The 16,122-nt window shown below is 46.1% G+C and overlaps 1 protein-coding gene across 1 annotated transcript; it reads right to left on the reverse strand.

The window, feature by feature from the left end:
- Window positions 1–3,552: 3,552 nt before the first annotated feature.
- Window positions 3,553–10,777, reverse strand: AREG (amphiregulin). The gene is made up of 6 exons (XM_065634638.1): window positions 10,720–10,777; window positions 10,379–10,561; window positions 7,550–7,733; window positions 6,945–7,103; window positions 5,088–5,190; window positions 3,553–4,147 (listed from the first exon to the last, which is right to left on the reverse strand). The coding sequence occupies exons 1-5, from the start codon at window positions 10,760–10,762 to the stop codon at window positions 5,103–5,105; spliced, it is 657 nt and encodes a 218-aa protein (XP_065490710.1). The 5' UTR covers window positions 10,763–10,777; the 3' UTR covers window positions 3,553–4,147; window positions 5,088–5,102.
- Between the last annotated feature and the right edge of the window lie 5,345 nt (window positions 10,778–16,122).

Below are 16,122 nucleotides of genomic sequence, written 5' to 3' on the forward strand. Positions count from 1 at the left end.
GCCTTCCTGTAACATCCAGAGCAGGCAAAAACTCAAAGTAACATCTGCTACTGCTCTGCGGGAAAAGGGGGATACTGAGAGGAGGACAAAAAGCGGGAAGCAAAGTCCAAAAACAGACAGGAAGCTATTCTGGTTGTAGACAGCTGCGAAACACTCAAAAGCTCCACAAATACACATAAGAGAAAAACACCGTGAGGAACTATCATTTTTCTAGAAAATGCAATAATCATGGAGAACAACACATTTGAGAAAGAGGAAGGAACCAGGCAAGCAGACATGTCCTTCACATTACCAGAATTCCTGGATATTGAGCTGGATACTAAAAAATACCTTGCAAAATCAGCCATGTATGCAGAATATCATGCAAGAAACACCAGGCTACTCTTCCAGGTCTCAACAGAGGCCGCTACAAGCAACAAGGACACAAGCTCTCCTGTCAAGATAACATTGCCACTAGAAGGTCAAGAAAAATCTGGAGGCATAACTTACTAATCAGATGGGGAACCAGAAATCTAGGCATGCTTAATGGAACTAACATAACTCCATGGTGAGGGGAACAGATTAAAAGCCAGATAATGTGTACATCCTGAAGAGCAGACCTGGCTGTGCAGGATCAACAATAGAAATTATCTTCAGCCTTGCCCTGCAGCAGATCAGATTTGCTTGTCACACAACTATAGCATCCTTAGACAGCAAGAGACTTCCAGACATATAGTTCCACCCACCAGTTGTGGGGGTTTTAATTTATCAGCCCACTAGACACCATAGGTCTTGGTGGTGCTTGTGTATCAAATTCATATTAGGAAGCTGGTAAGCAGGCTGTTATTAGTTGGGGCCATAACTCAAGTAGAAAAAACCCCCCACAAACACTACTGCTTACTAGAAGTTATAATTAATTAAAAACATAATTAAGGGATTTTTTAACTGCAAAGCTATACATCAGTTCTTAGTTTACAGTAAAGTATATCATTTCTGGACCAAAAGATTTGTCCGCAATTCCCTTGATTCTCTGCACTAAATTTCTCAAAAAGGAATTTCCTCGGCAAACACAGAAAACATTTCACAGTGCTCAGCAAGCTGCCACAGGGAACACAGCAAGTTCCCTGTCTAGCACAAGACAGCAGTTATCTCTCAGGCACAGAAAAAAACTCTGCTTTGCTAGCAAGCACTATAGCAATGTAACTGACACATAGCAAAAGTTTTCTCTAAGAGGGAGTTGCTGGCTGCCCTACCTCTCAGAAAATCTGGTTATAACCTAAATCCCTAAAGAGGAACACATCTGTGAAGACTGCCCTCCACTGTTCCCAAAGTTTCAGCTGCGGACACTCAGCAATAATTTTTCTTCCCGATTACTGATGTGAGTTCAAGTCCAAGCCAGAACAACTCCAGCTGATACTACAATTTTCAAGAGTCTAACCACCGAAAAAAAGCTCACTTGGGCCTCTCAGCTTCCCTACTGCCTATTTTTGGAAAATACTCACCAATCCATTTAGTAATCAGAGTACGAAAAATACACAATAGATGGAATTTACAAGTTACACTCATAGCCTTACTCCTGTTAGGCTTTCAACCTGGGGATGGAAGATGGAAAACAGTTCAGTCTTCTATGCTAGCATTGGTTTAGCTTATCAAGTAGAAAATGTGGTATGAGTAAATACTCCAGAAAGAAAACAAAAAATAGAAGAGCTTCTGGAAGAAAAGTCTCACAGCTTTCAAGTGGGAGTTGTAATCCATCCTTAGTCTCACTAGGTTATGGCTCAGTTACCACTGAGATTGAGCTTGTTTACTCCAAAGCAAAAAGCTTGGCATGACTTACAGAAACAGCTTTCCTTGCCAGATCCATAATAGCACATGTCTGTGGAAAAGCCACTTGGAGAACTGCTGTTTACTTTGGTAATGATGCAAGTTCCCCAGAATGAAACCTTGCAATCTTCCCAAGAGATGTTGCAATACATTATCCTGTACCTCAGCTACATACCATACAGACTCTCAAGAGTCTGAGAACTACTTGGCTAAATCAGAAGGGCAAGGCAATGCAGCTTATCTACTCTGGATGGTACTATGCTCTATTCCTATATTGGATTCAAAACACAGGACGTAATTGAAACTGGTTGTGTTTGGTTTTCTTTTTTTCCTCCCTTCTCTGCTACAAGTTAAGCCACAGTCAGTAACATCTCTTAAAGATGCTTTTGAGAGAAGGGCCTCAAAACAAGGTTATCAAATATCTTCTTCAAAACTGTGGCTTGAAGGCCAAACTCACCCCCTTGTCACTCATTTTCTTTTTAGTCAACTCTGAACTTAGACCCCAGGTCATTGCTGAAAGTTCTTAGAGGGAACACCAGCCCACAGCTGGACTAATAACTACCTGGTGAGGAAAATGAATTCCAGGTAGATTGTGGAGGCTAAGGCTTCCTTTCTGTTCAGGGAGCCACTGGCCTGAGGCTATTCTGCTTCTAATTTATTGAAGACTGAGTTTCGAGCCACAGTCCAAATTCTCACTGACCACACAGAGATTAAAGGCTCTCTCCTCTTCAATATTCCCAGCTCTTGATTCCAATGCAAAGGGCTGCTCATTTGCTCAAACTTCAGTCTGAGATTTTGCTTCTAGCAAGGTAGGTTACTTTGCTCATCCCTAATCCAAAAACTAAAAGATTCCTTTGTAATGAATTAAGTGGACTTCCGACTGAAACAGGTAGTTGCATTTTCACATTCTGTTTACAAACAACTTGCACTTTCGAGAGCACTGAGCTCATACTTCACACAAGCCTGTAGTTCTTCACAGCCTTGCTTTGTGCTCTTAAGTTTTGAAATTGCTGCTTTGAGAAACCAAGCTCTAATTTGAAGTGCTTACACGTACTCCTGAGAGCAAGAAAAAAATCTTAACATGATTAGGTTATGTAAAAAGTTTAATTATAAAATAAATAAGTTTGTTATGGAAACATTAAATATTAAATACAGTAATAAATATTTACACATTTACAGAGATGACTTGACAATTAATGGTGTTCCTGCGCTACAAGAAGAATTCTGCTCTGTTTAAACAGAACACATTGACTCTTCCAAGAAGAAACTAAACTCAAATAATACTCTGTGCTCAAGATCACATGGACAGTTCAAGAAACCAAGGACACTTGGGTCAGAAAAGTTTGAGGTAAGTTGAATTCTTCACACCAGAAGGTAGAGCACAAGAGACCACTGCTTGCAGAGTATCACTGCATGAATTTAATTCTTCAAAGGAACAGGTTCTTGGTCACATTCAACTCACTGGATCCGACTTGAAGCATTTTACACTTTAAGAGCTGCTTAAAGCAGCATTGAGTATCTGGGTAACAGAAGCAGCTTTGTGTTTATAACAGATGGGTCCAAGCTTATCAGCTTGTTTAAGCACGGATCTTTTCCTTCAGATGCAGAGCTTCAGATCTTGCATTTACTGTCTTAGCATCCTGAGGAGACTAGTTTTAACTCAGGCTAGCACACACGCAAATGGATAGCATCACTCACACGAGTCCTACTGAATTCAGAGGGATTACTTTCCACATGAACAGTAACAGAACCCAGGTGTGGCTGACAAAGATCTGTCACCAACACCCTGCAAGTCAGAACTAGATATGAAGTTCTTTGAAGCTGATATCAACAGGGAGCACAGCAACAGGAGAATTAGGCTTTTCATCCACTGAGGTCTAGGGAGACAAGCTGTGCAGAGCTCTTCCTTTGTTAACTTTGGTGGGGGGCAGGGAAATATTCTCCCCTCCATCCATTCCCCTGAAAACCGCAACAAGCTCTCTCCCTTAAAGTTATAGCTGCCAAAGGAGACTTGCTAACAGAATAAAGTCCATCCACACAACAGCAGAGACTGGAGTTCCAGCACTGAGAGGGCTCAGTAGCCATAGTCTCTAGCAGGTCTTGATAGCAGGTCCTCTACCCCATAGCAGCAGCTCCTTCCACATCATTATGCCAAGATGTAGTGGTAACTGTCCTCCCCAGCAAGCAATTCAGCAGCAAGTGGCATGTTGACATCTCCTTGCAGCAGCCTCTGTGTTGATGAATCAGGGCTTAGTGGCAACAGCTCCAGTCCACAGTGTCCAAGTGGATGTGTCAGGTAGCCAGAGGTACCCTGCAGCTTGGCAGTGGCCACATCAGAATTGTTCTGTAAGGGGCAGACCAGGCATGTTAATCATCACCCAAGACATGAGCACTCTTGAGCTCAAACCTACATCCAAGGCAGGTAGGTTAAATATGTGTATACACTTGAGGACTCTCCACTAAGATACTCTTCAGCTTTAAGTAAGCTTTGAGCAAAACACTCCAGCTGTCACTGGATAAAGCTTGGACAAGGTCTGTAGCTGACATGTGGCAAAGCAAAACTTCTGAGTTTTGCCAGAACTTCTCAGGACTATTCTTTATAGTTTTTTCCCTTCAGCTCGTAGCATATTTCCTGTTCAGTAAGGGTCCTTGAGTCTGCTGATAAGTACACTTAAGCTCAGAGGAAGCCAAACTTGCTTGCTCATTAAAAGCCACTAGACTTCAACCAGGAGTGATCCACCTAGGCCAAGGAGTTTTAGTGCTCAGTTGCTATGGCAGTATGTAACTTGACTGAGAGGCCACCTATGGCACTCACAGAGTTGGCAGCTTTGTCTTGGTCTACAGCCTCTAAGCACCAGAAACTTCCCGATGCCTTGCAGAGAAGACATGAAAATGCTCATGGTTTCTCTTAGGAGTAATGATGATCCATCTGGCTGCTGCACTGTCTTCCAAGGTAGAAGTCTACTTGTACTAAAGCTGCCTCTGCCCAAATATCAAGGGCTTTTTTTTCTGCTTAAGTCTGCTTATTTCAGTACAGCTTCCTATCCTCAATTTTTATTTAAGACAGCAGCTAGAAGGCTAATAGTGCTATTGAAGAACTCACACAACTCAGGTGGGTTTTGGGAAACCAGAAAACTCTGCCAGTCATTCACATGTAACCTGTGCATTTCAAGACACTTCAAGTGATAAAAGCAACGACTAGCTTTGCAAAACATGCATGCAATTCTCATATGGTTAACTCCAACCTGGAAGGACTGAAAAATGTTTCAAGTCAGCTTTCATACCTGCATTCTCCTCATTTACACACCAACATGGCCATTTCTGTTTTCTTGTCGAAGTTTTTTCCTTTCTTCTTTCTCTTCATACTGAGGACACTTTTTCCTGACCCTGTGGAATTATGGCATGTTAGAGGTCATTTTGAACCCTGACATACATCCTGTTGTTCCCAGCCTCCACATCCCCCGCAGCATTTAGACATATGTCCTCTGAATCCTCAAGCAGCTCCTCAGCACCAGGAAGTTTCAAGCAAGACTTTTTTAAATATTCACCATCAAGCAATATACAGCAAAACACCAAGGAGTGCCTCAGGCACTGGCAGTTTTGCCTCCCAGAGCAAGGCCTTCCCAGCTCAAGCCTGATTTGGTAGCAAGATGAAGAGGGTTTACTGCTGAAATTGAGCAAAGCACCAGGAGACTTTCTGGAGGACAGATTTCCTGGTGCCTTTAGCAAATGGCTGCAGAGACTAGACTGCCTTCCTCCTCCCCACAGCAGAGTCCTGTGGACTTCAAGGGGATAGGGACTTCAAATATTTGAAGTATCCCTTGAATAAGCAAGCTGCTTATTGATTTTCTCCCAGTTTCTCCAATCTTTCCTGATAACTGTTCCAAACACAGCATCTAGCTTCTCTGGATGCAGGTACAGATAAAACGAACCTCATGCTTCAAGGTCCTGATGGTTCAGAAAATAAAATAAATTCAATCCCATTCCATGGCTTGCTCCAGAAAGTAACAATGATAATTTGTTCTTACAGCACTACAGAACTGGTTCTCTCCTAGCAGTAAGGAACGAGGCAGTGTTCAGAGAACAAGTGCTCATCCCAGCATTCCTCAAGTTCAGATCTAAATATGGATCAGTGAAATGACAAATGCACACCTTGTTTCCGGAACTGCAGGAAAGGGTACAGCATGTACCCAATTCAGCTTATGTATTTCATCAGGATCTAAAATTAGACTGAACTTTTGAGTTTCACCTACAATATCCGAAGCCCTACTGTGGCAGAGCTGCAGTTCAGAACTGGAGGACTGCTGCAATATTCAGGAAACATTGGAGTCAGGCTACCCATGCTAACTATCTAACCTCAGCACAAACTCCTGAGGAACACACTAACCAGAAGGAAAAGCACAGGCAAGCCTAAACTACTGCATACTGCTTGTTAGCAGGTACAAAGAAGAGTTTGATTTAAGGCCTGGAACATGTACCCAGACAAGCTCTCTCCATTTATTCAGAACAGGACCCTAGATTGTGATTATCTACTAGACTGAACTGTCAGCAGTTGGTTATGCTGGAATGGTTGTTCCCTGCACCTTAAGAGCAAGCAGTACAGTATTGTGCACTGACAGCACTTGTTCCCCCATTTGCTTCCTCCTCAAAGTATTTCAGCCCAGCAACCTCCATTAGTAAATGCAGTTGGAGCCCTTCCTTCCCTCCAGCCATGTACCCAGTTGTTGCATAACAGCTACACCTGAGGCTGTTGTATTACTGCTTGCAGGCTTCTTCTCTACAAGCATTAGGGAAGGCACTGCTGTGTCAGCATTAATGCTCCTCCTCCACTTCCTGCTGATGTTCTGCAGCACTTTAACTATCCCAGTTGTAGCAAGAGCAGAAAGGCTCTGTTTTAAAATATAACAGTGACAGACTGCCCACAGCCAATAGCAAGAGAGGGTAAATGATCACTTAGTCACTTCTGAACTTGTCAGGCTACGCTTCTACCCTCAAGACAAATCCAAACTAAGATAAGAACTCAGCCCTTTTGGATATCTTCCACACAGATAATTCAGACGAGCCATGCACATTTTGGGGCTAGAGGACACAAGCCCCACTCATGCTTAAGCTAGATAGGCACCAAAAAGTGTAATACTTACTGCACTATCACAATGATAAGTACAGTAATGAAGCTGATGCTTGACAACAGGACAGCTACCACTACCAACACAGTCTTCGAGTAGTCTGCCACATCATTCTTCTTTTGAGTCTTCATGAACTGTTCACCACAGCGCTCACCAAAGAAATCCTGATGACACCTGCAAGCAAACATCAACAGAAGTTCTTATCAGCTCCCGTGCCGTCTGGAGCCAAAGACACCCACACAAACGCAAAGCTGACTTAGATGTCTTCAGAGTTTCCCATGAATCTCAAGATGCCCGCTTTAGAGCGTGTTCATGAAATGCAGTCACTGCTCTAGCACAAGGTTTGTCAGCATTTCAACAAGTCAAGATTAGTTTGGGCGTGATGTTCCAGGAAGACACGCCTTTTCATTCTTTTGGTTTGAGTTTATGACCAACTGATGAGTTCAGTGGCTTGTTATGCATCTCAGATGCCATCATCACTTAATTTACATGGCAGAAAGATTCTCAGTCAAAATACAGCAGGAGATGGATCTATGTCAAGTTGACACTTTTCCCCTAAGCCCTCATATGCCACCAGCACATGCCAATGACACCTAACTCACAAGGTACAAGTAACTTACTTGCAGGTCACCATCTGGAGATGTTCAAGGTATATGCATTCACCATGGATGCAAAAGTTTTTGTATTCCATTTCACAGGGAGTCCCTTTCTTTTTGTTTTTCCCTTTGTTTTTCTTCCTTCTTGATTTGCCAGCATTCTTCTCACCTCCCCTCTTTGTTGGCTTGGGTTTAACCACAGGTTCAACTGAAAAAAGGACAAGGTGACTCAGTCTAGCAATGCTAAAAAGCTACATTCTGAGAAAATTGAATTACAGAATTTGCTGATGGTCACTGCAGGAGAATCTGCATCCAGGAAGCACAGGATGCAAGTGAGTAAATAGCTGTACATTTCACATCCAGCACAAAGGCAGCAAGCTTAGAAGCTCATTAAACTCAACTCTGCCACCATTAAGTCCTGTGCAATGCAGACCAAAAGCAGAATGAGAAGACGAGCTGAGAGAGCCACCAGAGATGAAGAGCAGCAGAGTTGAAGGACTGCAGTATTCCACAGTATAAGATACTTGAGTGAAACCCTACAAGTTCAAGCAAAGACCTGCAAAGAACTTTGAATTCACATTGAGCCAAGCCATCCACTAGTTTTATATCAACTCATATACAAGGCTAACAACCTCCATTGCTCTAAACTCTCCATTTGCATCAGTGATGAAAGGCATTTTAACTACCCAGGTACTCCTGAGCACTTGCAGAGGCAAGACAGCTTGTTATCCTAGTTAGCATACTCGTTTCTCCCAAATAACCTGCAGTGCTGTCTTCAGCAGAAGGTAGTTCATTTCCAGCTCTCCTACTTTGACAGAGATGCCAAATGCACTGAAGGAGTGAAGGCAGAATAGTCCGCAAGAGTCAGGTTATTTGTTCTGCCACTTACTGTTGCCCCTCATTATCTCAATTAAAACAAACCTCTAGAAGAGTGTAGTTTAAAATCCTGGTGACTTAGTAGGCTTTGGATTCAAGCAAGGGCGATCACCTTCCTTTCACTGAGGAGAACATGCTAAAGCCAGTCACTGACTATGGGTCATAAGCTCTGGAGCTGCTCCATTCAGCAGTTGAAGCTTGATAGCATAATTTTAAAGCAATTTAATAAAACACTGGCTCTCTGAAGAAACCATCCCTTTACTACTAGCTGTAATGCATGTCTTCTCAGTGCATGCCATTCAGGAGTAACAGTTAACCAGGTAAGTCTGAACAGGTCTTAAGAACAGTACAGCTATTCACAATACTCTTCCAGGCTTATTATTTCTCTATCATGCTCTACAGACCTAATGAAAATAATTTTTGGAGTATTAATATTTTACCCAGAGCACTATGCATATAGGTAGTCACCACAATAGGACGCAACTGGATCCGACTACTTCCTAACCCTGTATTTCTAGTGACAAGAACAGAGCCTGCACAAAGAAACAAGGTGTAGTTCACTGTTGTCTAGACGGCTGATCATTTTAACTTCTAGAGCAACAAGCCTGGCTTGAAGTTACTTAAAAGCAAAAATGCCTTCAGCAAACAGAAGTCTGATTCAAATGGTATAAGCTAAATTAATGTATGTAAATGAAGAACACTGTTCCTGCAGCAAGGTTTCCTATCTCTAGAAGGGTAAACTAACTACTGACAGCTGGGGCCCCTGTTCTGTCCAACTGGACTTGATTATTTAGGTTCACACTTTCACAACTGAGGCTCTTTCCATTCTTTTCTCTGCAAGGCTCAGCATGTTGGTTCAATCTCCATGTCCCCATCTGCAAGCTGCATAGCCAGAAAAGCCATCCACAGCTGAATCATAACAGCTTGAAGACTCCACAGATAAACCTCATGCCAAGTAGAAGAGCTAGTCTACAAACCAACCACCTTTGCTAACAATTCTGGTTTCTGTGCAGCTATACAACACTTAAGTCACCAAGCCAGTAGTTTCACAGGCTGAACTGCTCAATAACTCTGACATTCCTGTTTCCATTGGGGGGTCTTCAGCTTAAAGAAAAACTTCAGCAAAGTTCACAAACTTCCCAGACTGAGCATCTGGAGCATGTTCCCCCTTCACCTAAGAGGTCACTTAGTCTCATTCAAGTCTCTGGGTGTTTCTGCAGGAAAAAGAGTTGCAAGATCCTATCCTAGAGGGCAATACCACCAGCCTACTAACATCTACTGAGATTCAAATCACCTGTAGGTACCTGGCTTGTTTTTACCATCACACTTGGGCCAGAACAAATAAAATCCTCCCATCCCCCATATTCAGGCAGGCTACTCAGATCTCCTCATAGTTTGCAAGTGGTCAGATTACAGTAAATTCACACAATAGCTATTGACAACTAAGTATCACCTTAAAGATGCTTAACAAACTTTCCTGCAGCCACTTAAAGGGTTTAAGTGTTTGCTTTCCCTAAGAAGTTTTAGTCAACTCCAACCTAAATAAGCCATCATGAGAAAACACCCATCCTTGGAACAGGAGAGAAAACCTGATGTAAAAGTTACCTTTAGGGCCAAACAGCACCCATAAATCTCACTGACGCTTCCATGCTAAGTAGGTGGTAGCTACCACAGCACAGTCCTCCTGTCAGGTTTATCAAAAGGAGAGCAGTACAGCAGGCAATCAGCTAACCTGTAACTTCCACTCACCCTAACTGCACACACACGAAGTTTTAATCCCTGACAGCCCATTTTTAACGCACCAGCTTCACGCAGAAGCACACTTTTGCTCCCTACTCAATAAGCTACACGCAGCTGCCTTAGAAAAGTATGGAAAAAGCCAACGCACCGAGAACTCTCAGGCCCAGCACTGCGGAGCTGACAAGCCCACCTCACACCTTGCTCTGTCCTCCAGCACCAGGAGGGCTTCTGACTCACCTCGAATCAAGTCGTCCACAATGTACTGGTGCACGGGAAGCACCTCCTCGTACTCTTCATCCTCCTCATAGTCGGGACCCGACACAGCATCGCCCTCGCGGGCCTCGGGCTCCCGCTGGCCAGGACCCCCGTGCCGCTCCGGTTCCGTGGCGTTTGGCGCAGACCCGGCGACAGGGCGGCAGGCTGCGAGGGGAAACAGCACCGTGGGCAAGGGGCAAACCAACGGCCGCCGCGCGACAGCCACCTCACCGCCCCGACCCCACCCCACCAACGGCCCCAAGCGCCACCCCGCGGGGTCCCACTCGGTCGTCTCGCTCCCCTCTCGCCAGCCTCACACGCACCTGCGAGCGCGACCAGCGCGGCGAGCACCACCACAAGGCGCATTGGCGGTCCCGGGGGCTGGCGGCGACAGAAAGACGGCTATCACAACAGCCAGCGGCTGCCAGTCGCGGCGGTGCGCAGCGCCCCATAGGGAGCCGCCCGCCGCCACCGCCCGCTTTATAGTCGGCCGCCGCTCGCGCGCCCGGACGTGAAGTGGCGTCAGCGGGGCGGGGCCGGGCGGCAGGTGAGGGCGCGGCGCAGGCGCACCCGCACGCGCTGGGGCGGCCCGCGTCCCTCCCGCTTTCCAGCCCGCTCACTCTCCTCGGCATCGGTGCGGGGATCTTGGCAGCTGATAATATTGCACGGCGTTGCCATGGAGAACCCTGTATACGGTGACACAAGGAGTTTATGGCACAGGCACACCTGTCTGGTCACTCTGCTCTTTGCTCTACTCCCCACTTCCCCTGCTCCTCAGAGAGGAAGCAAGTGAGATACGGCAGAAATATTTTATGGCAATAAATCTGGTGAACACCTTTACCCTCAGACCGTGTGCGTTTGCTTGAGCTGTGCATGAGTAATGACTGAGTAACTAGTGAAAAGGAGGGTGGGCACACATCCAGGTGGAGGCAAATGTGCTCCTTGGGGGCACTTGGGCTCATAATTGCCACTGTAGCCCTTAGTGTTTCCTGAACTATTGTGTAAGAAAGCATGAAGACCTGCTTTCAGGGGAGGAAAAACTAGAAAACGGGGTTGTAAGGTGCTGGTGTAGTATGGAAACCCAGAAAAGCCCTGAGGCATGGAGACAAAAAGGGATTGGTACCTCTGGTCCCTGCAAAGGCTCTGCATGGCATGGTGGGAGGACAGCTGAGACATCATGCCTTTGCAGTGCTCACTGGTATAGAGACCCTTGAAGGTGGCAGGTGGCGATGCTGCCAAGTGTTGGAAAAGGAGGATCTGGGTGACCATCTAACTGAGAGGGGCCGGAACGCTACTCACAGCTCTGGAAGCTGACAGAGCCTTAGCTTGAGGTGGTCAGGATCCAAGTTGCTCAGTCATTAAACCTTCTCCCCTTCTTCCACGCACGGCGAAAGAGGATACACGGCTCCTGCTGCCTTCTTTGCCGGGTCATGCCGATCCCAGGAAGAGATGCCTGAGAGCTCTGATAAAGAAGTTCCCAAATCAGTTGCTCGGACATTAGCCTGTGACAGACAGCCCCAACAAACTTCTGTCAACCCCATTGTGTATAGTGCAATTAAAACTGATTTTAATTACCTGACAGCTTTTCTTTTAGGTTTTTTGTTGTTGTTTTTCCGCTCATCTCCCATGCCTTTTCCCATAGTATCAACAGCAGAGAAAACACAAATCCTGCTCAGCCACTGCACCTCAGTCCAGCTGCAGCACCAGGAGACAGTGGCTGAGCAGCTCCAGAGCTATGGCTTGGTCATCGCTTGGGGGCAGCTGGGGCCTGCACAGGGCCTCTCCTTTCCCCCTCGGACCAGAATTCTCCTCCCACAAGATCCCTATAAGTCCCAGGACATGACGTTAGCAGAGATCAAGCACGTGTGAATGGAGGTTCTCCAAAGGCAGAGACTTTGGGGATTGGGGTCTCTTCTGTCAAAACATGGGGTCAGTTGTGCGAGACCAGCTGAAGGAAGGTTTGTAAATGGATTTTTCCTTCCTCCTCATCTGCCATGCTCAAGACCAGCTCCCTCAGTGAGGCATTGCAGCTTCCCTGCCAAATTTTCTTTTATGCAGCTATTAAAATGAAGTATTTCTCCCATTTTTTTATCAGACATTCACTGGAAACATTTTCAATTAATTTTTTAAAGTTCAGTCTGAGAAATACACTGAGCACTGAAAATTTCAGCCCCATGTGCTATGCTTGGCAAACCGTGGGGCAACTGAAAGGAGCAGCTTAGCAGAGGAAAGGTTGAATGACCTGAGTTCAATTGCCCGTATTACCTGCTCTGTTTAGAGACCAAACACAACATATCCAGCGCCTGACTCATGACGTTTCCTCTCTCCTCCAGTCTCCAGCTGGTGGCTACATCTCACTGACTGGCAGCAATGTGGAATTTGGCTCAGCATGCTTCAGATTTTTCAGGCATTTCACTGACTTCCTTCTGCTTCCTTAAAGAGGAAGGGGCACCCTAGCATCAACCAGAACCACTCTTCGGTGTTTAGAAAATACAGCAAGGTGGTGATGGCCACGGGTTGTGCATACGGGGGTTTAGGTGGGACATTGGGGAGCTCTTCCCAAATGATGGCATCTTGGCAAAGCCCTGCTTGGCTGCTTCTCCAAGAGGACACCCTCCAGAGGCCACATGTTTCAGGATATTTAGGGTGGGATCCCACTGCAAGCCCCAGCTCTGCTATGTGCTGTTGAGGAGAAAGCACTAAGCTCGGTAATGGCCCTCTTCCAGGGCTGGAAGGACACTTGGACTCTGCCAAACTCCTGGAGGATGTCCCCAGGAGTAATAAAAGGAAGAGAAGCCTTGAAGGGGCTGCAAGGGTCACCCCCGTGAGCTGCCCCACTCCTGCTGGGCTGGTGGAGCAGGCTGCTGGGCTGGCAAGGGCAGGGCTCACCTTTGGGAAGGTGCTGGTTCCCCATGGATGTAGAGTGCCACCTACTGAGCCACCGCTCCCAGCAGCACCTGGGGTTTTCCAGCACGACACACAGGCTGGGGCTGCTGGGCTGGTCTTTCCCTTGCCTCCACCATCTTTTCACTAGCCTGGAAAACCTTCAGCACAGCCCATGCTCAGAGAGCATCCAACAGGACCTGGCACAGATGATGGCATTGGTGCCGACTTCTTTCCCCTCTGGCCTCCAGCTATGTCTATGGAGTACAGCATTGTGCCCACGTTGGAGTGGAGGTTTCTCTCCACCAGTGTGCCTCCCCTCCCAGGCTCATCTCCAGAAAATGTCCCAGGGATAAACACCATGGCTGTGTTTCCTGCTGTGGAGCAGTGCGTCGTCTGGCTACCTGCAGCACTGGGGCCACAAGGCCACCCTGGCAAGGATGGGATGTCCCAAGGCAACATCTCCTGCTCGGTGGTGAATCCCAGCAAATTTTGCTGACTTAACATTAATGTGTTCTCTCCTGTGACTTGGCAGCTCCTGAGACCTCCTGTCCTCCTCACTGACCATGGCCTGTCACCTGGAGATGACTAAATGAAGGATGTGCCCAGGGTGTGAAATTGCACATTGACAGCTCTGGTTTGTGCTGGGAGCCCCCAGATTGACAGAGTATTTGAATTATATTTTCTTCTGACCCCAAGGGTGAGGGTGAAAAGCCATCTTGCCCTCACCCTGGACGAAGTGACCAGCAAACATCTGTCCTGTCCCCTGTGATAGGGAGTGTCTCGCAGAGGTGAAGTGACATCAGTCCTGACAGCGGCCTGGCCTTGGCGAAGCACGTTTGGGCATTGTGTCTTCCAGAAGAGTCTGAGCGCCAACTGCCATCTCATTATTCACTTTCTTTACTTTTGATGAAATCCCCAAGAAATGTGTGAAAGGAAAGGAAGTATCTGAAATTCCTGCCCATTCATTTTCTTCACTGACATCAAATGTTTATTTTGCAAGTGTGGGCACAGCTGACCAGGGTGTTCAAACATGAGTTATCCTTTCTCATCCATTATCCCATGCCAACTGCAGCCTTCTTTTTAAGGAGCACTGTGTACTACAGTCAGGGCCAACACAACAGCTAGTTTTAACAGTCGAGGAATAATTTTTTATAGTTACAAGGCAAAGTTCCTTGAGATGGTCTCATACAGATGGAGCTGCAACAATTTGGGTTTACCTTTAAGACTGCCCTAAGAGGATCTTCGCCATGGAAGTCCAGCTGACCTAAAGTGTGTTGGTGCCAACGAAAGTTGCAGTGGGTAGTTTGACTGAGTTTAAGTGGGGTGAATAATATATCCCTTTCCTCACCTTAGTGGCTTGGCTATGAAGTCACTGTGAAGATGTGTATCACAACTCCTTTGAAAGCATAGCATGTGAGTAAATTATACAGCACCGCACATTTTGAGGGACTGCAGTCTTACACAAGAACTGGGAACATGTGACAGAAATAGCATGATGTTTTGCTTCTGCGTTGCATGTTATTTCCAACCATGTTATTTCCAACTATCCAGTGTAACAGAGAAATAAAGGACATGTGAGAGTTGTGTGGCAATTTTCTCCTGGAAGTACAGCTAAAGTTTTAGCTTTTTACTTTGTAATCTTCCTCACACATTTTTTTCAACCTGGTTCCCAAGCTGAGTGGCTGCTGAGGCAAGTTAACACAAACAGAAGAACAGAGCATAGATGTCCTCTGCGAAAGGATTTCATCTCAGCAGAAAAACGCTGCGAGCGGCCTGGATCCATCCCCTGCAGGAACCTGGGCAAATCCCCTCAGCCAAGAAGGGGCCTCTCCCATCCAACCTGAACACTTTTCACTTTTTGTCTCAGCATCTTTACAAAGACACCTGCAGGCATGAGGGAGGGACTGTCGTTTTGTCCCTGCATGCATGCCCATTTCTTCTCTCCACTGTGTTTGTTGGTGCTCAAAGTCCTCTTGTCCAATGTGAGAATCAGACACAAATTTTTTTAAATAAACACATGCCCCAGCTCTCACATCCAGGGCGATCACTGAGGGTCCCACCTCCTGTCCATCTCCTGCCCAACAACAAGTGGATCCAGAGCTCCTGACTCTCTGATCTGAGTTTAACAGGGGCAGGAGAAGGCAAAGGTCAAATTCAGGCCCAGTGTCGGCAAACTGAGCCGAAATGGTGCATGAATAAGTTCTTGATTCTTCTCTGAGCCAGTACAACTTTTGCCTGGGACTGATCACCCAATCACCATGAAAAGCCCTTTGCCTGGCTGTTGGAGGGACCCTTTACTGTCAGTCCAAGTCATGTATGGGTTTGCATTGCTGAGCTCCCTGCGGCTGGAGCAGAGCAAAGGTCTTTGGCGTGCGACTCAGAGTATTTCCCCTGATTTGAACGGTTTTCCTTCTGATTCACCTCGCTGTCAGGAAGAGGAGGGCAGCTGGCACCGCCTTACCACAGCAGAGTTTTTGCCATCAGTGCATCAGGAGGTGATTTTTCTTTACCTATTTGAAGTCATTTTGTATGTGAAGAAACAATGAATCACAAAGAGAAGCCTATAGCAATTTGAAATTCCTTTCCTCTCACCTTTGCCAAAGCTAGAACAAAGCCCAGGCAAGCCTTTCTACGCACAGCAATGATTACGTAGATCATTCTGGATTTTTTTTTCTTCACAGGCCATGAGCAAGCAAAGAAGCTCAGGAGAACACTATTTCACAGGCATGTTATGCTCCCTTGGAAATCCCATTGTTTGCTGGTAGTGCCTGCATTTGGCTACAGGTGTTGTGTCCTCATGATGTCGGCCACCTTTAATTGTGCTAGGATGCTGGCACCTA

This window comes from Caloenas nicobarica, chromosome 4 (assembly GCF_036013445.1).
Source record: "Caloenas nicobarica isolate bCalNic1 chromosome 4, bCalNic1.hap1, whole genome shotgun sequence".
NCBI classification, from domain to species: Eukaryota; Metazoa; Chordata; class Aves; order Columbiformes; family Columbidae; genus Caloenas; species Caloenas nicobarica.